General features: G+C 39.1%; 1 protein-coding gene across 1 annotated transcript in view; it reads right to left on the reverse strand.

Moving 5' to 3' along the window:
• NUDT1 (Nudix (Nucleoside diphosphate linked moiety X)-type motif 1) overlaps positions 1–11,864 on the reverse strand; it is a gene marked incomplete at its 3' end in the record, with an annotated part of 36,003 nt that extends 24,139 nt beyond the window's left edge. The window contains exons 1-2 of the mRNA XM_035730832.2: positions 6,334–11,864; positions 5,269–5,409 (exon numbers count right to left, since the gene is read on the reverse strand). Of these exons, the coding sequence (XP_035585505.1) occupies positions 5,269–5,409 (141 nt within the window). The 5' untranslated portion in view covers positions 6,334–11,864. The remainder of the gene's footprint in view (positions 1–5,268; positions 5,410–6,333) is intronic.
• Positions 11,865–23,083: the final 11,219 nt, after the last annotated feature.

Raw genomic sequence — 23,083 nt, forward strand, 5'->3', positions numbered from 1 at the left:
GAGACAAATTATGTAAATGTTTATTACACATTCGAAAATTTGTTGTTTTACACTACTCATAACACATTTACATGATAGACACCATCTTATCTTAACACAGTGCACGCAATGTCGAGTCACCTAGACTAGTGGCCACATCGCAACTTCGTCGATAGCATTCGATCTGCACTAAGAAGGACCTGGTAAAAATGACACTGATCACCACCCAGTGATCAATCAATTGTGAATACATCTCAGTCCTACAGGAGGTCAGTCGCAGCCCAGATAGCCCAGTAGTAACGTCTTTGAATGTGAAGCTGGATCACACGGGATGGAATTCGTCAGGGAGCACCAGTTCCCTCAAGATTACAGGTATACCTTGCTGACGAGTGCCAAATAGTAAGAAACCCAGATCCAGAGTTTCCTGGTGACCACCACCAACCACCATCTTATCCTAACACAATTAAGAAAAGAAGCTGGAAGTGGATAGGACATATGTTGTGGAAATAACCAAACTATATCATGGGGCAAGCGCTAACTTGGAATCCTGAAGTGAAACGATAAAGAGAAAGACCAAATAACATATTGAGACACGAACTGGAGGCAGACATTAAAAGAATGGACAGTATTGCCCACGACAGAGTTGGATGGAGAATGATGGTGAGCGGTCTATGCTCCTCCACGAGGGGCGACAGGCGTAAGCAAATAAGTAAGATGACATGATAATAACAACTCACGGTGAACTACAATTCGTAATTTCTTAAGATATGTTCTAAAACAGGTTCGTAGAAAATAAACCCCACAATTTTTCTATTCACTGATTTACTACTAAAAAGAAGTGAGTAGGTAGTAATATATATATATATATCGATGTCCGGTGGATTTAATGGAGCTGGCTATTCATGGGTTTCTCAAAGTTTTCTGCCCATCTTTTCATCTGTTCATGTATCTCAGCGATTGGCTTACCTTCTTTCTCCTTGAGCGGTCTCTGGTTTACTATAATACCCTGCCAGTTTCTTTGTTGTGTCATATATCTGTTCTATGTTTCCTTCTCTTGCAACGTTTTCCGCTGTCATTGCCAGGTCTTCCGCGTATTTCTGCTTGTCGGCTTTAATGCTCTTCTTCATTTGCTTGTTTGCTTTTGTTTATTCAGCCTGTATTGTGACTTTCGCTGTTGTTAACTGCCATCCTCTTGTTGTTCCTTTCCTGAATCTTGTCTACGGGTTTTGATAGAGATCCATTGCTCAGTTTTAAACTTGCTCAATTGACATTTTTATTCTTACTTAACTAGACTATGTAATTTTGCTTTGTTTTTTATTTTATATCCGTTAACTTACAAATCGATCGTCATATTTAAAGAAAATATTGCAATACATAATCAGGTTGGTCCACCATAATTTGTTTGGCATTGATTTCATTCTAAATTGTAAAACATAAATTGTTCTAGAACCAACGAGGAACTGATTGAGGGTAAGTACTTTTTCGCCCAACTTATGTGAGATCATATGATTTATATTAACACTGGATGGACGGAATAATGAATAATGTACGGTGTGCATGACCGACATTCACTTAGAATAATTACAAGTTGATTTAAATAGAGGCTAGTGTGATACACTCCACGACATTAACCGGTTTATATACACTTCATAGATAAACATTGTGTTATTTTTAAGCACAACAAGGATTATTAATATTACGATGACTTGAATGTTATGCAGGTTATAGTCCATTCGCATTACTACACGGTAGGTTATGAGAATATCAATTAACTCGCAAAATAAAATGCTAAAATGTACCCCCCCATGCACAATAATATGCTAGTTGCGCACCTGGTTGTTATTGCAACCAGTGATTCATATCAATAATTGTAGAAACCGATAAGAATATTCTTTTCCCATCTGTTATTATATTTATTTATTTATTTAAACACAAATATTGGTACAAAGTGGCACCGAATACATATACGTCACACAGGCCACTTGATTTTTGTGTAGGCTGTGATACTACTTGGGTGCCCAGACCGAAACAGGTGGTTTTCTTAGGGGGCCACACTCGGAGAATCGAACCTAAAAGTTTAATCCGCAAGACAGTGGAGCAACATCAGGAGATGCAGACCCACGGTAGCCGGTGACCAACAATTAGTTAATACCCCATTTGTCCCCACAGGATCCTGAAGCTCATGTGCATCACTAGTTTGGAATTAGGGTTTTCCAACTGACCTAGGTGGATCCTCCATATCTGCCAACCCGGTTAAAGCTTCGGAAACTCACTGTTCGTCCTCTCAATTTCGTAAACAGCACTCGTGCCGCGGAACGGCAGTGAGTAGGACTTCCCTGGCAATGGTTGTATGCACGTGGCCATGTGAGAGCATTTCGAGAGGAAGAGCTGACTCTCTCTACTATCGACCGTAGAGAGCATTTAGGAGCTTTTCCATTTGTGCCGTGTTATATGTACATAGTATCAAATATTTAACCAATAGTAGCTTGTTTAATGCTGATAAGAGGATGCAACATCGAAGGAAGGTAAATTTCACACCCACTAAAAAAAGAAATGCTTATACTGCGAGAAACATTGTTAAAAACATCGAAAATTCCCTCTGTTTACCCATCCACGAACATCGTTTTAAAGTTTAGCAACGCAATATATTTATTTTATTTACTTGAACACATAAATATTGGTACAAGAGGGCACCAAATATATATGCGCCACACAAAATAATGAGAATGGGGCGGGAGAAGAAAAAAAGAGGTAAAGAGCGTAAAAGAAAAAAAAGAACAATAACGACCAGATTAGTGTAAGGTAGTGTAATAATAATAATAATAATAATAACAATAATAATAATGGGAGGAATGGAAAGGTACAAGCAGAAGAAATCTTTCAGTTAAGGAAGATACAACCACTTTTCATGAAGAAAGTAAAAGAAAGTTACAGAAGGATTGCCACTGGTTTCTATTCGGAGCCATGTCTGATACCACCTCAAGCCACTGTGTTGCACCACCTCTAGAACTCCAACCCCGGAATCGCGAAGGACCAACAGAAACCAGCCCTCTGCAGCTTTCTTTTATACCACAACACCATGTCATACATTGAGCACCTCTCCGCTTTTTTCAACCAGTCCCAGCATCGGCAAATAATGCATAACATGGATTTTCTGGGACGACATTCGTAGAACATGTCCAAGCCACCGAAGGCAATGTTTCAAGATGGTGACACCAATTGGATTATCGTCTCTGTGCCCGAACACACGATGCCAAACCTCTGCATTAATAACATGGTGTTGCCACTGGATGTCAGCAATCCTTCGGAGACATGATGATCAAACACAGAGAGTCGTCTAACATCCTCAACCCGGAGAGGCCAGGTTCCACAAGCATAGAGCAGAACTGTTCTCACCGACGCGTTGTAGATCCGACCTTTCACAGCCAGACTGACATCAAGAAGGCGCCAAAGATGACCTAGATCGACATAAACCGCTCTACCTTTCACTATACGTGCATTGATCTCATCACTCATGCCAATAACAGCACTTATGTAGCTACCTAGATACACGAACTTCTCGACTACTTCTATCTGCTCACCATCCAGGGTGAGTACAGGATTAGAACCCTGTTATATCCGAGCGAAGATTAAATCACGAGTAACTCCTGAGACATATTAATTGACTAATATTATCTACATATTCTTATGGTGTAACTATTCAATAATTAGATTATGTCTATTTATATTCCTCTTATTATAAGCTTTATTTTGACCTATAATTTATTATTGTACGAATTACGGTTCTTAAGCTATGTTCAGTTTATTGACTATTGCCTCCCACGTTCACAGCCACACATGGCCAAATATTGTACAAATGTTATTTTCTATTTTATGGTACGTTGTGGTCTGTCTGGTTGATATATAAACCGAGTATGTCTGAAATAAATGATTCATATATGCAGAAGCTGGTATTGTGTTCCGGACTCAAGTGGACGGGCTAGACGGACATAGGACTAATAAGGACGCTAGACTGCTCATACCGATCGAGCGTCATTGGTTTGACACAATGCGAAGATTGTATAAGTCGTGTTTTGATTGGTGGATAAATCACGTGACAAAAGCTGGACTTAAAGTCATAACAATAACGATGTTGTAAAATTACAAAAATTCAGATTCATCCATTACAAAAAAGTACGTTGATGGAGAGTTAACCTCTCAACCAGAAATGTAATGGTTAGTCAATTATAATGCAAATTTAATTAAACTGTCAAGTGAAACAGTCGGATATGTGAACAATAACAAAATGCAATCAAAGTCATCAAAACATTGATTTGGTAGCATGAAGATGAATTACATCGATAGGCCTTGTCTATATATATTTTGTCTACTTGTAGAGAAATATATAATTTATGTTACGCAAAAACTGTACTTGAAGAAGCTGGCAATAAGTTAGATTAAAATGATAAATAATACCTGAGTTCTCAATACCCAGTTTATTTCTCGTGGATGACCATCGTCGGCCGTTAAATAAAAATTAACAGAACGGATAATTTGTTTAGTACATTTGCTAGTCAGTTTAAACTTTAGAAACAAAGTGCTCACAAATGCTCAGACATGATCACTGTCAATCATTAATCAGGCCATACGTAAACATGTATTTGGAGGTGAGAATTGATTAATCTGTGAGACAACTGTAGTTTTATCCCACTGACTACGAAATCACTTTTCAACGAAAACAAGAATCATAAACAGCTTCAAAATGTACAATTTGCAATGCGTAGTAGTACTCAAATTTTATTAGGACACATTTAGCAATGATTATCATTAGGACGATCCATAGGGTACGGCCTATCGACTTGCCAGACAAACATTTAAATAATAATCGTCTTCCAAGCGAGACTTAAATACAACAAGCAACTCTCCAAACGACATATTCAAAGCGAAAATTAGGAGCGATGAACTAATTGTATTTCTAAACAAAAATTGAAGGAAAGACGAATAAAGCAAAGAAATATTGTATCTGAACGATAAGGCTAAAATGTTTTAAATGTGCAGGAATGTACGGGATGTTCTTAATTTTGATTAATACGACAAGAATTGTATACTTAGGGGTCCACGCACAGCTAATGACAGTACACCGAGGATAACTCCAACCATATAAGTGGAATGAACGAACTTGTACATTTTACCATATAGGGAGTAAAATTTGAGCCAATTCAAATCATAAAGCGAAACATGTTGAAAAGCAGATCAACAAAAGTAAAAGTAAAGACAAGAGTAGAATCGTAAAACATCTGGATCGCTTACTTCAGATCCCGAATCGTCAATGACCAATGGAGAACCTGTGTTCAATTCTCTGGGTGTATATATGACTAACATGAGCGTATATAATTTCCGGTTGACCCATTGAGGGGAGAACGGACTATGTTCGCCTTTTGAAACGGACATCTACAAATAAATGTCATAAAAAATTGTAGCACGGAGCTAGCAAAACAATAGCGATTTAAAGCTACTTTCCTTATGGGGAATAGTCCAAGGTAAGGAATAACAATACACATCTAAACGCTATCATCCTTCAAATGACAAATGCCGTTCTGAAGATTACTGATATCTAACTTGCTTTAAGTGGTCTTTTCAGAGCTAACGTGTTTATTATCGATCCAGGTCCTATTAGGTAATTAATCTGGTAGATTTATTCATTTTACACTATAAATAATGTTCGGTAGGAAAACTGCATAGAATGCATAAAATAAATGTTTGACTGACAAGTTATACTAAAATATTAAGAACCCACACAACTGTTGGCATTGAAGTAATCAGTACATCATTAACTAATCATGTAGAAATGATGAAGTGTTCTAAGTAAGGAAAATTCGTTAATACTAAGGATGAATGTACATGTGAAGGTAAACGTAGAGATGACTCAGATAGTTATCGATAAACACGATATTTGAAAATAAAGTTTAACACACATTCCTAGTACGGATGACAATGACCAGAAGGAAACAATATGATCTTACTAACTAGTAACAATATTACGATTGGCATAAATTCACATAAACATTTACCAGGAAATTCCATATGTCGTGGGAAAATATGTTAGCTATTTAGTCTCTTTACTATTGCTTCCCATTCAGATGAATGACATTGTTTATTATTTAGGCATTAGTGATAGCAAGTCTTGGATTTCGGCGCGAAATTCATTTATCCCTACGACTAAATAGCATTTCGGCATAATAGCTTGGGTTAGTTCGTAATGCCAAAGCGACCAAAAAAGGCGAAATAAAGGATTCTCCCCTTCATGTCGCTCTGTTTTCAAAGTCGCTGAATTGTCTACTTTTCGCCTAAATACATGGTAAATAGTCTACTCACATAAATACACGCCGAACTGTCTACTTTTCGCTTTAGTACACACCGATTTATCTAATTTTGCTTCAACTTTTGACACACATTTGGTCTAACCCCAAACGTCTGTGCTCGCCATTATTTTTATATAACACACCACACGACAAGTGCAATCGACGTTAAAAGTGGTACGTGTTCAAAGAAATTTATTGAAAAGATAAAAACGTTATATTGTATAAGTAGTTGACAGATGCCAGGGCACCGATCGTTATGCATTGTAATTGCCAAGTCATATTGTAATTTGAAAAGATCTACAAAAGAAAGGACAGGTTATGTATTATTAATGTTTAGTAAAAACGAAGTCAAACATGAAAAATATTCCACTGTTTATGCATTTTCGTAACGCCTGTACGACTATTGAGAATCACAAAAATCTTGTGAATCCTGAAATTTAAGCACAATCATAAGCTGTTTCTTTCTTGGTGTCTACTATGACGTATTGTTACCTCTAAAGAGGTAAGGAAATGGTTAATGGTCATACCTCAGCACAAATTAAACAAAAGACATTCACATAACTGTAAGTAGCAATAGGAACAGTAACTAAATAATTGACTAGACCAGGTTTTCCATGTACTAATATCACATTATCCGACTGAAATGAAGTTATTTTAGTATTCTTAAGCATAATTGCTTGTTTGCGTGAAACAACACAACCGGTTATTCGTGTACTACCCAAGCAACCAATAAAAGGGGAATAAAGCGAACAAAAGCGTAAATAAAGAGGAAGTGTCGATTTTTCCTCCTTACATCGTGTATTTGGTGGGAATTTGTAGACAAATATACGGCCTGCTATTAAACGTAACTCAATTTCGTAAACGTGACAGTCGGCTTAGCGACAATTATTATGTCCACCATCTTGGTATGCAATGGTGCCCGGATTTCTTCGTTCTGTGCTTTTTCCGTTATTTGTTTTGTGTAGCTACAGAATTTAGTGTTTCAGTGTGCTAAAATGTAGAAGTTAATGTAATACTCTAAATGTTGGAGCAAAATTTTTCCTGATTTTGCTTTGTTTTCTGGGTTTTTGCTGCTGCTACTGAAGTCAATGTATTTCTTCAGTCAAGCTGGCTAGTCTTATGTTTTAAAATGGTAATCGGTTTTGTTTTGAACAGAGCAAGAACAAACATTGATGCAGAATAGTATGAATTCATAATATCTCGAGGTTTCTCGTCAGCTGCTTACAACCAAAAATGTGATAGAATTTTTACATTGAGATAGTGTGAAACAATTGACATAAATGAGTGTAAATAACTGGATTACAATAATAACTATATATATATATATATATATATATATATATATATATATGCTAGAACAGGTCAGAGGTTAAAAAAGGGAATTAATTTAGGGTGGGTGGTGTAATAGTTTAGTGAAGTTCATAAATTGTGTGATAATTTTAGCGATTTCCACCAGGTGGTGGAAATATGTGAATAAAATTTTGGTTTAAGAATTAGGTAATAGGGGAGGAGTATAAACATTTTAAAACAAATGAATGAATAAAATAACCCAAATAGCCAAAACACAAAAAACAGATTACCAGGGTAATGATAAGTTTATTAAAGTATCTTTGAATGCATAAGTCCGATTTAAGTTTTTTGATCGCAATGGCTTCAGCAAAACGGAGAGTGGTCGTACTTCTTTGTCTATTGATAATTTTAAAAGCATGCAGAATGTCGACAGTATGCCCAGTGTCAAGTAGATGCCGAGCTATTGCACTGTTGAAAGCCTTAGTCCCTCGCAGCCTCAAGTTCTTCGAAACATGCTCAGAAATGCGAATATGTACTCTTCTCTCAGTTCTTCCAATGTATGTGACATGGCACGTACATGTGAAGTGGTAAGTGCAGTTGGAGCTACTGAGGAAAGAGGACTTGTCGATTTTAGTTGGTTTCAGTGAGCAGTTCGTTTCCCATAACGTCGTCAGTTTGGCTGCCGTGTAGGCTACTTTCAAAGCGGAATTTATTCCGTGATTGATAATTCCGGTGACTTCATCTCCTTTGAAGCGCAAGTATAGGAAACAGGTTTTCTTTTCCACTGTAACATGCTTAATCGGAGGGTTGGTATTAGCATATTTGTGGATGAATTTCTCCGGATATGCAATTTCACGTAGGCAATTTCTTCTTCAAGGTACTCCTTTGAGCAGATTTTGCGTGCGCGGTCAAAAAGGTTTCGTACAACACCCTTTTTATAACTCATAGGACAGAAGTTGTTATAATTGAAATAAACTTCACCCCAGGTATTTTTACGATGGATGTGTCTCTGTTTTGACTTGTTTTCTAGATATCCAAAGCCGAAGTTCGTTTTTCGAGCTAAAATAATTGTTGCTGCCGCCTGTGACTAACTGTCCGCATGTTCGTTTCTAACTGTCCTTTATGATGTTATCGGCAAAATGAAAGGAAACAATCTCCGGTTCTTAATTTTCTTCAGTATTATGAACAACAGTATCCCATCAACGAGTCAAACTAATACTGAGTGCCCAACAGTAGAGAATATCAGTAGTTTTCGAAAGGAATCAGACTTCCGACAACCATAGATGAAGTCACAGATGCTACCAATCTATTGCAGAGGGTTTGCTATATAAAATATGCCACGTAGCAGTAATAAAAGGGTTGTACTCATTACGTAGTGCGTTAAAGCAAGTGTGTGTATGTTTGCTGTTTTGGCCATAAAATGAAGCCAAAGGGTCATGATCAGGGAGTAAAAAGGTAATTAACTGTTAAGCTCACTTTTTTATAGATCATACTTCACCACTCACAAATTTGTGTCTTTTTACGGTATAATGTCAACCGGTACCTAATATGTTCACCTTTACGATGAAAAGTACCTGCAAATTTTCACCTTCATATTCGAATTATTTTTGGACAACCGTCTTCCAGTTTGAGCGCTTCGTACGCGCTGGGGGACTAGATTCCTACATTATTCGTAGTTCCAGCATAACTTTCTCACGCAGTAAGTTCAAAGTAGACACTAGTCTTTCTAAATAAGCCTGTTAAGCTAATATCCGTATTCTCTATTTCAGTTAATCGATGAAGACATGCACCACGTGCATCTGCTGTATACTGTCATTTTGCTCAAATTCTAACTGTTATATCTTCTTAAAAATAAAATCCCTATATGCAGCAAATACAGACTTATTTGTTTTGATGGAGATAGGGGGGTTCATGGGATTTTTAGCAGGATTGTAGTAATATTCTCACTAAAGAGCTAAGCGGGTGCGTAGACCAATGTAAGGCACTATACAGGGTGCCTTTGAGTTAATAGTGTTCCATTAGTGTAGGTGTTTTATTATTACTATTACTAGCTTATCATATGGCATTTGAATAAGAAGCTATGAGATTAGACGCAGGAACGGTTAGGATGTGTAACGCGTGCCCATCCATCAGCTGCCGTGACAACTCATGGTGGCTAGAATAAGTTGTGAGAGGACCCGAGTCTGTAGGTTTACCAAGAAAATGACGAAGATATGTACCAAATCACTTAAATTTACTACACATGAACTAGGTGCTGAGAAGCTCGTGTATCACAAGTTTCTTGCAACGATTAAGTAGATAAAACAAAGTAGCATTAGATTTGAAAATTTATTCAAGAACTTTCATCAAGAATCGAATATCAAACAAAGGTTTGAACGAAGTTCCCGTTTAAAAGTTGCATTGGTAATGTTAAGCTGCAGTTTTTGTTTTTTTCCAAACGAAAGGGTAAAAGAAGTAACTCAATAAGTACTGGAAGTGGTTGTGAGACTAAAATGGACATCCAGCATCCTTTTGATAATTTGCTGTTAGTTGGGTCTCTCGTAAACAGTTCCATAGGGCCATAGTTTTAAGGGCGAAACAGTTTTTAGGATCAGTGAAGGCTCACTCCTGTTGCGTTGGAATAAATAAATAACCAAATTGTATGTTTTTTAGCAGAATTTGTGCAGTTGTGATTTACCTTGAGTTCATGAATATTAGATCAGGTCATCTACTATTACTTGTGCAAAGCATAACATGGGCTTAATACCGTATCGCAATGCTTTTATTATTTTGCTTCAATTTAAGTATTCCCATGCATCTGCGTCTAGTTTAACAGGAAGACATACAAGCAGAGTTAGTGTCTGATAAACTAAAAGTCCCAGTTGTCAAAAACACTCTTAACATTTGTCCACAGCCAGTTGACACAGAACACTCAACTTCTAAAACTGTATACTGCTGTTTTGCGGGAAAATAAAAGCTCAGACGCTTAGCTATCCTGCTACCGATGTTATTGCTGGGGAAACTTTAATGACAGTGATCATGAAATATGATCAGTGATAGATGTACAGTCTAGAAATAAACACTAAACATACTTATCGCTATCTTATAATGTATGACAGCAACAGCATAAAAAGCACGTTTTTTCTTATTTTTATTCAGACTGATTTGAATCAGTACGCTCATTAGAAACAGGCAGCGCTACTTACTACACTGATCTGTTTAGTTACAGGCTTAACCCTGTGCATAGTTTAAAGCACATTGTAGAGGACGTTATAGAACATGGTAGTTTAGAGTCGTTCTCTGCCTTTCCTTTTGAATCATACATGAGGAAAATTAGGCGTTCAGTACACTGCGGATTTGCTGCGGCCAAACAAGCCGCACAGCGACATGCCGAAGAAGTTTACTTTCACAGTGTATTGGATCAAGATATGGCTGACAATGTCACTGAGCCTGAGGTAACTCATGATTCTTTCAAGAAAATCGTCAGTTACAGGAACTCAAAGCTATCAACCACAAGGCCGGACAATGTAGTTATCGCCAATGGTCGGCCAGGGTTCGTCACACAAATAGCTGATGGAGGCCGAATTAGGTTCCGGGCATTCCATAACCCTTCCGATCTATGTACCGACCCTTTTCCCTCCAGTAATATTAGTATGCTCAAGTGTTTTACCTTAAGCCACGAATGAACGTGGATAACACTGACAGATATACTTTGTAAGTGCATGTGTATGCGGACACAACACTATGAGGTTGGTGGTGATGATACGTCAGGTATCGATGAACTACTATATGAGTATTGATGAGGTAGGTACAACATGAAATGACAAATTCTATGATTACTTGAACGCAAAAATGACCGTCATTACACTGGGCGATACATTAGACTTACATGGTTACGTTGCGGATAAAATCACCCAATTTACGTACGTAGCACACTTGAAAATGCCGCTTCCTTTATTTACATTTTCATGAACCTCTACAAAATAACGTACGGTTTAATAAAAATGGAAGACAATCATCGTTAACACAAGTAAGAGGATGCAGACACATGGATTTTCCCTAGATGCTTATATCCTTACTTCGTTGGTCGTCTACTTAAATGTACCGAAATGCTAGGCGGCCATCACAAATAGCTTGATGATGTCACAGGTATTCAGTGTTTGACAACGCTTCTACCAGTAACACCTTCTAATATATTTCGTTCCCACCAAGAGAAATCAAAAGACAGAGTCGAGGAGATCGGAAGAGTATATTTGGCGATGACCAATATATCGGAATTCTCTGATCTAATCTGGCTAGCGATTGCGGTTGATGTTGAGCACGGCGTTACCACACGTGATCTGGTGCGGATGCCTGACCGAGCGCCTTCAGCTAGATGAGTCCACTAAAACATATGGTCAGCATCCAATGTCGAAAACTTAATGCTATTTATTTTGGGGATTTATTTACCGCTACAGATCACTCCCCCTAGTGGGGCAGTGACGACCCTAAGACGTGGCCAGCCAGAAGTTTAAACCCAACGAGTTTGTCGTTGGTAAACACTCTTCTGATAGCTTACTAAATTTAGCAGCGTCTGGTCGTCTTTCCTTACTATATGGGACGGAGGTACAACATAGTAAAAAAAGAAAATGTACAATGAAAATTTCGGATCCTCATAAACGTCATCGTTCTTTTCCAGCCGTCCTGGAAAAGAAAAAGAAAATGTAAGTGCATGTCGAAATACACTCGTATGTGCGTAAAAACACAATGTCGGCGGAAAAAATGGAAAATAAACTCATGAACACGTAATAGCATTAAAAAATTGTTTTTTTGTTTTGTTTTTTTTAAATAGAAATAAAAATATATAAGCATATTAAAATTGTTTTTTTTTAAAAATAATATAAAATGTCGAGAAGTGCCTTACGTGCAATAGTCGTTTAAATGTTCTGGAAATCTCACCCTTCTTCCAGAACGCGTCGTTTTAAGTTTATTTTCGGATACTGTCGAAGTATCATCGTGTGTGTTGGTTGTCGGATGAGGTATTGTAAGTGTCGGAGTCGTGTCGTTCGATTGTACCGAAGGAAAATCGACGTGGATAGGATTTCCTTCTAAATACGCTGCTTTTAAGCGATCGATGCTGATGCTATCGTTTGTTCCGTTCTTATCGACTATATAGTACTTAGATTCACGTTGAAGAACTTTGAAGGGTCCTTCGTATGCTGATTCGAATGGTCGTCGATGCGAGTCTCGACGAATGAAAACGTGTGTACTATATCGTAAGTCAGGTTGAACGAAAACATCAGTTGATTGAGGTCGAGTGAAAGCAGGTTTAACTGAACGCATTGCGTTTGTAAGCCTGTTCGTGTAGGAGGTTAGATCCATGTTCATTGAAGAGGATGAAGGATCCACGAATTCTCCTGGAAGTCGAAGTGTCGTTCCATAAACGAGTTGAGACGCAGTGTATCCAATGTCAGCTTTCACTGCATTGCGGATACCTAGTAAGACGAGTGGAAGAGCGTCGGTCCACTGTGAAACGTTTGCAGCTGATAGCGAAGCTTTCAGTTGTCGGTGAAAACGTTCTACCAACCCGTTTGCTTGTGGATGGTAGGCGGTCGTTCGGAAGCGAGTGATTCCTAAAAGTGTGGTCAGACGACGGAAAAGATCAGATTCAAACTGACGTCCGCGGTCTGTAGTGATGGTTGAAGGGCAACCGAAGTTTGCTACCCATCGTTCGACGAAGGTGCGGGCCACTGTTTCAGCAGTGATGTCCTTAATAGGTACTGCTTCTGGCCATCGAGTGAAACGGTCAACGCAGGTTAAGAGATAAGAGTATCCATTTGAATCTGGTAAAGGTCCTACCGAATCCAGATGAACATGGTCGAAACGGGCATCGGGAGTTTTAAACGAGCCTAATGGACATTTATTGTGTCTGATAACCTTAGATTTTTGGCAGCTTACACAGGAGCGTGCCCACTCCCTCACGTCTTTATTCATTCCAGGCCAGCAAAACCTTTCTGCTATAAGCTTGATGGTTGCACGAACACCTGGATGCGAAAGTTTGTGCAATGTGTTGAAGACATTGCGTCGATAATGTTTCGGCACGATTGGGCGATCCCTACCTGTAGATGTGTCACAAAGTAAGGTTTCTTTACCTGTTCCCATCTGTTTGATGCGTAGTTTAAGGGTTGTGGACGATAACTCGTGCTGAAGATCACTGTCTTCTTTTTAAAGCTCGGCGAGTTTAAGAAGGTCGATTCCTTGGAAACTGTTCAAGGAAGTTATACGAGATAAAGCGTCTGCAACTACATTGTTTGCTCCAGAGATGTGTTGAATATCTGAAGTAAACTGCGAAATGTAGTCCAGTTGTCGAGACTCACGAGGAGAGTACTTGTCAGAAGGAGAGCTTAACGAGAAAGTGAGCGGTTTATGGTCCGTGAAAAGAGTGAATTCACGACCTTCGATGTAGTGTTGGAAATGCCGTACAGCACAATACATAGCTAGGAGGTCCCTACCGAATGTGCTGTACCTCGATTCGGTGTCTAGCAACCTTCTAGAGAAAAATGCCAAGGGTTGCCAGGAGTTGTTAACCCATTGTTGTAAGACTCCTCCGATTGCTGAGTCGGATGCGTCTACTGCGATGCTAATGGGTGCTCGGGTGTCCTGATGTGCGAGCATTGTTGCTTTAGCGATCAGTTCCTTAACTGTGGAGAATGCTTTTCGTGCGGTGTCGTCCAAATTAATGGATTTCGCATTTCCACGAAGTTGGTCGGTCAGAGGTTTCATAAGTAATGCGCATTTGGGTATGAAACGTCTATAGAAACTTACCAGGCCGTTGAACGTGCGTAATTGCTTGACGGTGGTCGGTTCTGGGTAATCCAGAATGGCCGCCACTTTGGTCCTAAGAGGTCGAATGCCTTGAGCATCGATAGTGTGTCCCAGAAAGTCTAACGAGTCGGTTCCGAATTGGCATTTCTGAACGTTTACAGTAATGCCATGTTTTTGAAGTCGTTCGAAAACAAGATCCAGATGCTTGAGATGTGTTTCTCTGTCCGGACTTGCGATTAGACAGTCATCAACATACGCGTGTACGAAGTTGAGACCTCGAAAACGTCGTCTATGAATCTTTGGAATGTTTGAGCAGCATTCCTTAGACCGAAAGGCATTCGCAAAAATTCATAGAGTCCGAAAGGAGTTATGATAGCTGTTTTCGGTATGTCGTCAGTAGCCATAGGGATTTGGTTATACGCTTTAACCAAGTCGATTTTCGAAAAGACAGTTGTACCTTTCAAGGTAGCTGTCAAATCGTGAATGTGAGGCAACGGGTAACGATCGGGAATGGTTTTCGCGTTCAATCGCCGATAGTCACCAGTTGGACGCCAATCGTTGCTGTCCTTTTTAGGGACCATGTGCAACGGAGATGCATATGGGCTACTTGACGGTCGTATGATTCCTAAGTCCATCATGTGATCGAATTCGTTTTTCGCTAACCTTAGCTTTTCAGGAGCTAGTCGTCGTGCTTTAGAGAATACAGGTGGTCCTGTAGTCGTGATGTGATGTGTAACGTTGCTGGTTACACACGGTAGTTTCGGTTGAGTTTGTTGTATCCCAGGGTACTTATCGAGTAGTGGTTGATAGAGTGGGTCTATCATATGTTTAACTGTGACTGGGGATACTCTACAACCAGTAAAAGAAGTTACGCAAACGGACAAATTAGTGTTCCCGTCTACTAGCCTCCGTTTGCGCGTATCGATGATCAGATTGTGGTGTTGTAGAAGGTCCATACCAATGATTGGCATAGAAACATCTGCAACAACGAAAATCCAGTGAATGGGTTTGCGTAAACCCACGTTAAGGTAAACGTACCTTTTGCCATACGTAGCGATCGGTTTTCCGTTTGCCGCCTGTAAGTTTAGGGTCGATTCGTGAAGCCGGTCGTTAGGATTTGCTGGGAGAACGCTAACTTCTGCGCCAGTGTCGACGAGGTAGCGAACTCTCGTTGTCACATCTGTGACGAATAACAGACGGCTTTGTTCGCCGGCTACGGTTGCCGTTAACGCGTGCCGGCCTGGAAGTTTCCCGAATTGTTTTTCGAATCAGTCGGTTTCGTGTTGGGAAAATTGCAGGGTTTTCTGCAATTTCTGGAAAGCTTTCCATACTGGTTATGATACCAGCACCAGTCGGGGTTATCTGTCTCTCGTGGTCTAGGGACAGATCGCTTACGAGAAATGCTTCTACGTGGTGTGCGCGATCTCTTACGGTCGGTACGAAGACTAAGATAACGCGTGAGTGTGTGACATAAGTCGGTTATATCATTCTGAGTCGTGTGAGGCTTTTCTTTGACTGAAAATACCTCGGTAGTAGGTTTCGTAATTTCTAGAATGCGGTCGGCAGATGCAGCTAGCTCGTCTAAGCCGTTGTTCTGGAACGAGACCAGAACTGCTTGCACCTGTTGGGGAAGTTTTGACAAGAAGAGTTGTTTGAATAGACCTTCGTCGAAAGTTCTTAGGCCTATAACCTCTCTCATCCGTTGCAACATGTCCGTCGCAGAACCGTGTTGCAGGTCGATGTTATTGAAGAGTTGATCTAACCTTTGTCGATCGGTTAGATCTCCTCGTTTAAGAATCGAGCGTTTTAAGATTTCGTAAGGATCGGAAACATCACTAGTAAACATACTAGGTGTTACGTACCTGTTGAATTCGCGCGGTAGTGCCTTGACTACTGCGAGGAATTGTGCACGTGTGTCGATCACGCCGTGCTCGGAGAAGTCGGCTTCTGCGTAGCAAAACCAGGCTTCGATGTTGTCGGGCCAGAAAGGCATCAGTTGAAACGAAGGTGGGGACAAAGTCTTGAGCTTGAGTACTTTAGGTGTCTGTTCAGTCATGATGAAGTATGAAGTACGATAATGAACGAGGGGAAATATATATATATCCAAGAAAAAACACGAAAAAAAATCACAATGTTTAAAAAAAGTAAAAAATAAGGCAATGATATATAAAAATCCCAAAAAGGAACAGACTCACAGTTGCAATTAGGTGTACCAGATCACGTCGGGTTCACCAATGATGATGTCACAGGTATTCAGTGTTTGACAACGCTTCTACCAGTAACACCTTCTAATATATTTCGTTCCCACCAAGAGAAATCAAAAGACAGAGTCGAGGAGATCGGAAGAGTATATTTGGCGATGACCAATATATCGGAATTCTCTGATCTAATCTGGCTAGCGATTGCGGTTGATGTTGAGCACGGCGTTACCACACGTGATCTGGTGCGGATGCCTGACCGAGCGCCTTCAGCTAGATGAGTCCACTAAAACATATGGTCAGCATCCAATGTCGAAAACTTAATGCTATTTATTTTGGGGATTTATTTACCGCTACAAGCTTACATGATACAGTTAGAGGTCATAGACGTAGGGCAACTGTGGACTTGTCAAGCGTACTTGGCTGTCATAGATCAACCTATAACAGACCATGGAATAAAATACGAACAGCTTTCATGAAAAAACATAACTTGCTTTCGTTTAGTCAGTTTGTCAATAAAAGCACGATCAAATGTGGTTGAATTTAACAGTGACATTTTGAATTGATAGCAGTCAACACAGAAACTAATTGTAATGAGTTTCCATCAACTGTAACAGCATCTAGTAGCTACAACAATGAAAGGTTTTTGGATGACAATGTTACGTGCAATTGAAGATATAAATAAGTTAACATCTAGTTGCGTGGCAAGTACTCCCTCCGACTTTCTGTGTAAATGCCGTACATTAGACTTCCTACCAATATGGAAAACTAGGGAGTGTTGACAGTTTTTTCAATATTTAGGCCCCATAATTCTGCAACAAACTTTACCTCAACGTTTTTAATTTAATCTCAGGCGTTTAGCGTTATCGATTCATTTGCCAGCACATCCAAAATTACATAATAGCTCTGCAGAATCCGTCAGAATGGATTCACAGAATTTTCTTAAGGAATATTAATGGTGTTATGGGTCTAAAAACTTAGCATAATATGCATTTGCTGCAGCGCTTTCCTGACGATTTTCGTGTACATTGACCTTAAGATGGTTTCTCAGCATTCCCATTCGAGTCTTATGTGAGACAAATTAGGAAATCAGTGTAGCGGCAATGGTGCTGCTAGGAAAGCAGCTCAATGTCATGGGGAAAAATGTATTTCTGTGATAGGCTTCAAGCTAGCGTTCTAACTGATGTAAACACCTTGCCACTAAACACTGAAAACTCGAAGAGGTCAGTACAATAATCCTACTAACATTTTGTAGAGCTTCACTGAAATAAAAAGAAAGATTTCCTTACGTCTAATATCCTACATTTCGATTGATTGACAGTGTTATCTCGCCGATTACCAAGTAGGCGTGTTTACTTTTCAGATGTTATCTAACTAGTCCAACACAATTGGATATGTCGCCATCGAAGTCCGGATCTAGGCGTGTATGCAGCGCGTTGGCGTGTCCAACTGAGTTAAGTTTTTGAGATTTGAGACTGTATGCTGTACTGCAGAGCATATCGTCGGGGTATTTCAAACTTCGATGCCAACATGGTGCGGCTACTTTCGAAGTCTGGTGAAGAAAAATCGACATTGCCTCTTTGTTTACGCTTTCGTCGCCTTATTTCCTCTTTGCTCCGTTTGTCTGACTTCTATGGGGATAGTTTTCAGTACATCTGTAACCAAACTGATGTTTTTTCCGATTTATTAATCCTTATTTGGGGCATCGGATGTTTTAAAAAAACCTGTATGTAACACTGAAGGTTATAGTAATTGGACCACCAACAGTGCTGTTTACCGTAGTCGTTGCTGTTTAAACTACTTGAAAACAAGTCTGGCTTTTCCAGAAAACCCTATTTCATTGCTAAGTGAATCTTCCAAGAAATTACTTTTTAGTCATGATGCAACAAAATGATCAGAAAGTTAAAGACATCATACTTGAACTACTGAAACGTGAAATGCGATTTTCAAGACAATTCGGAAATTCAGCTTCGTGATCGCTTAGTTACTAAGATAAATATTGCAAATTTAGAGAGACCTATAGGTACATTATAGGAACAGAAGCATGTGTCAACTACGAGGCATTGGACAAGCCTGATTTCCAGTTAGTGAAAATTGCTAATGTTTTGTTTAGCCGTCGTGATGAACTATATCACTAATGTCGCTCAAGCTTGCGTTTGGTTAGTGGTGGTTCCCATTTTCAGTTATGAGGATTACTGGACACGAACTTCCTATACGAGGACTCTATCAATTGTTAATTAGAGATGATAATTCTTCACGCACGTTTTGTGAGTGGAAGAAAATTCTCATGTTTTACTTAAATATTTGTTAGCTGCGTGTGCTGAGTGCAGTGGATGTATGAAAATTCACCCTATAAAACTCTAAGTAGAGGGTGGTCCAGTCTTTCTTAAAAGACGAACAATTCCTCATGGTGTTCGTGAAGCAAGCATAGGACATTGAATGGTTTGCGTGCGAAAGGCATAATTAAACCGGTCCAGTCTTCAGCATGGGGTACTCCTTTTGTTTTTCCCTTGAAATCATAGAACGACCCCTAGAATCTGTGGTGACTACGGATAAACATTGAACACCCATTTGTTGGAGAAAACGTGCACGATGATGGGAGGTGAAGATATTGTTAATTGACTTCATGGTTCGAATGTTACGGTGAATCCAAATAAATGTTCGTTTTGTGCATCTAGTTTTGAATATCAGTGATGTCTTAATGACGGTAACGGTTTTAAACCGTATAAGAAACGACTAGCTTCACTGACAAATGCACCATCTCCGAAAAATTTAAAAGAATTATCTTCACTAGAGGGTGCTCTTCAATACTATTCTCATCCTATTCCTAATTCTTGTTGTCATGCTAAATATTTCTTTTAGCTCTTGACATCTGATTCATTAAAATGTTGTAAGGGACAACATCCAACCTTACGAAGTTGACTAAAGTTTCTTCAAAATGGTCGTTCTTCGAACTTACTATCCTATAATATATATTTTACTTATTACCGGTGGATCACCCGGGGGCATTGGTGCAGTTTAGAGACAGAAAGCTAGGTCAGTGATCTGTGTCTCACGCACGCTTACTGTTGCTGGACAAGTTTACTAGGAAATCCAGAGAGAGGAACTAGCTGTGTTTCTGGTCGCCAAATGACTTCATAAATATTGGTTTGGAGGAAAATTCTTCATTGTGAAGCTCGCGAGTTTATTTATCACACTAGAAAATCCTAAGCACATTCCTCAGCTGCCATGGTTCAATAGTGTGGTATTGCTCTGAGTGCTTATGAGCACACGACTTAGTGCAAAAGTGCCATACAGATACTACTTTTTGACAATATATCTTGTCAGTCGTTACAAGATAAAACCGTTAATACTGCAAACTACTTATTAGTGCAATTCTTACTGGTGAGCCGTGCAAATCTGATTAAGGGAACTCGTAGATACTTTGGATGTATACTCAGTGCTATATGAAAAGGATAGAACCTAATACTTAGAACTTCCGTCTATTTCCAAAGCGGTCTTATCAATGAGCTCAAAAGATTAGGTATCGAATAATCTTTAATTGATTGGCTAACTTCACATCTAAAAAGACAGACATTTAAGGTCGGGGTTATGGAATACCCTAGTGGGGCCCCCAGGGTCCAGTACTGGGACTTCTTCTTTTCTTGATTTATACAAACCATCTTCCACAACAGGTATCGTCAGACGTATTACATTTCGTTGATTACGTGAAACTTTGGAGAAAGAGACACGTAACAAAGAGGATATGCTGGCATATCAGGAGTATCTAACTCTACTTCATGTTTGAGCAGATGATAACAGACTTACCTTTGGCACTTCAAAGTGTAAAGCAGTCCATCTGAGACATGTTGCAGACTACAGGTATAACTTAGGCGACTGCCCTTTAGAAGTATCCCATGTTGAAAAAGACTTAGGAGTGCTGGTACCTTACGATTTATTGTCTTACGCTAACTGTTACAAAAATGCCTTTTGAGCAAACCTTGCACTGACAACATAGATGCGCAGTTTTAGCCAGTTTGACGGAGGAACTTCCTACATAATCCTCAACAGTTTCTTTCGTCCCTATTTAGAATACTGGAACATACTATTGCCTCCCACACTCCAGAAAAATAAGGACACTGTAATGTATCCAACGGCGGGTCACGAAATCAGTTCGGGGATTCAAGTTCGAGTCACATAAAGAGCGCCTCCAATCACTAAACCTTTATCCGTAAGAGTATAGGTGTCTTAGAAGTGAACTTACAACATCATTAACACTTCTGGACATCCCCTTATAAATCTAATTAAAACAATAAGTCCCTTTGATAAATTTCTACAATGTAATTAGAAGACCAAGATTATCATAACTATGTGATATATCAGCGCAATACATTTCGAAAAACCTGGTCACCCATATACTTGTTAAGAGCATTTATATATAAAAATAAAAGTTCAACTAGACTGGAAACGGGGTAAGAGGAGATAAGGATAATGATGAGAGTAATAGTAATAATGTGAACACAACTCGAAACCTAATCACTCTGGATAATAAGTCAATATTACCAGGGTAGGTTTAAGGTAAGAACGAACTGTTTTTGAACACACAAAGGGGGTTTGAATTTTCGTATAGCTAAGGCTTCAATAAACCTTAGTATAGGCCCTCTTACACTTTTATACAATACCACAAAAGCTGAGTTTAGATCAATCTTGTGACCTGTTTCAATTATGTGTTTAGCAATAGAGGATGATAGATGTTTATCCTCTGCTCTTATTGGGTCACCTGATTGTATTTTTTTTTGTAGCCATTTGGGTACATGTTCACATCCTAATGTTGAGATCACGATTGCTCCTCTCTATGTATGTGTGACCACACACACATTTAAATCGGTAAACACAGTGGGATGTGACGCAATCGTTTCCATGTCTTTTAGGCTTTAAATGAAGTATGCACCTTGTTCTTTCTTTGATGATGACCTTTGCTGCGCAATACGTTTTACTGATGACCGGTTAAAGTCATTGTTTCAATAAAAGGCTATTTGAATCACCTCTGAAGGGTAAAGTGATGTAGACAGGCTTTTTCTCTACCGAGGCTACAGTAGATCTCGCTGTACCATGGACTTTCCATCTACTTATGAATTTCAGAGGATAGCCATTTTCTATTAACGTTTTGTTTAACAACTTAACATCATCATCAATTGCGTCGTTTGTACAAATACGGTCGAGTCTGTTGAAAAGACATCTTATCAAACCACGTTTGTATTGCACAAGGCAATAACTATAATAACTAAGATATTGACCTGTCCACGTTGGTTTCCTAAAAATAAATCGCTTGACTGAGCCATCTTCTCGTCTACTCAGAAGTATATTTAGGAAGGGAAGCTGATCGTTCTACTCCTCTTCACATGAGAGACTAATATGGTTTTGGAGAGTGTTAAGTTTATTTAATAAACAGTACATATCCTCTTTTCTCTCACAAACAACTAAGATATCGTCCACATATCCCTTATAAAGTGAAATGTTTCCGATTAAGTCATCAGTCTGATTTTCAACATGTACCATGAACACATCTGCTAATAATGGTCCTAGTGGACTACCCATAGCAACTCCATCAATCTGACGAAAGTAATCACCTTCAAAAGTGAACTGAACTTTGTTAGTAAATAATAGGAGTAAATCTTCAGGAAGTTTTACAGGTACACGTGATTGAAGATTGTTTACAGATATGTAATCACATAATATATCAATGGTTTTTTTCAAAGGTACATTTGTATGACCATTTGTGTGACCAGATTGTTCGAAATGTATTGCGCTAATATATCACATAGTTCTGATAATCTTCGTCTTCTAATTACATTATTGAAATCTAATTAAGTTTATCTCCAACACAAACTTGAGGGGTAACACACAGAAACTGGAGATACAACACATCAGAACGGATTGTAGGCATACCTCTTACTCCTTAAGAGTTATCAAGTGTCAGAATTCGCTGCCGGCTGAGCTAGTTCAAGCGACTTCTCAGGAGTCCTTCAAGAGAAAACCTGACATATTCTTAAGGGCTAAGGATAGTTTCTTACTATTTAAGATGCCACAGGTATTCGGAGTTTGGCAACGCTTTAACTGGTAAAACCCTCTTTTATAAATCGTACCCACCAAGTGAAATCGAAAGACAGAAGCGAGGAGGCTCGAATATATATTTGATAGGCTATCAACTTATCGAGGATCGATTGATCTTGTAGCGTAGCGTCGAGTTGAGATTAACTGTGAACACCGCTACCAAGAAACACGTGCCAGATAAATCAGAAGGCGAGGATCGAACGTAACCAGATTTATTTCGTTGGCGATCTCGTGGTATTGAACGAATACGGAGATCGTGCCAAGGAATGGTACAAGCGAAAGCAGAAGAAAAGAGTACGTGCGAACAGTACCAAAAACCGCGGAACAATGATGGAAGGTAATGGAAGCACAAAATGGCTATAATTAGCACAGTTAAACAAAAGCACATTAAAACACACA

Source organism: Schistosoma haematobium, chromosome 2 (genome assembly GCF_000699445.3).
Source record: "Schistosoma haematobium chromosome 2, whole genome shotgun sequence".
Taxonomy (NCBI): Eukaryota; Metazoa; Platyhelminthes; class Trematoda; order Strigeidida; family Schistosomatidae; genus Schistosoma; species Schistosoma haematobium.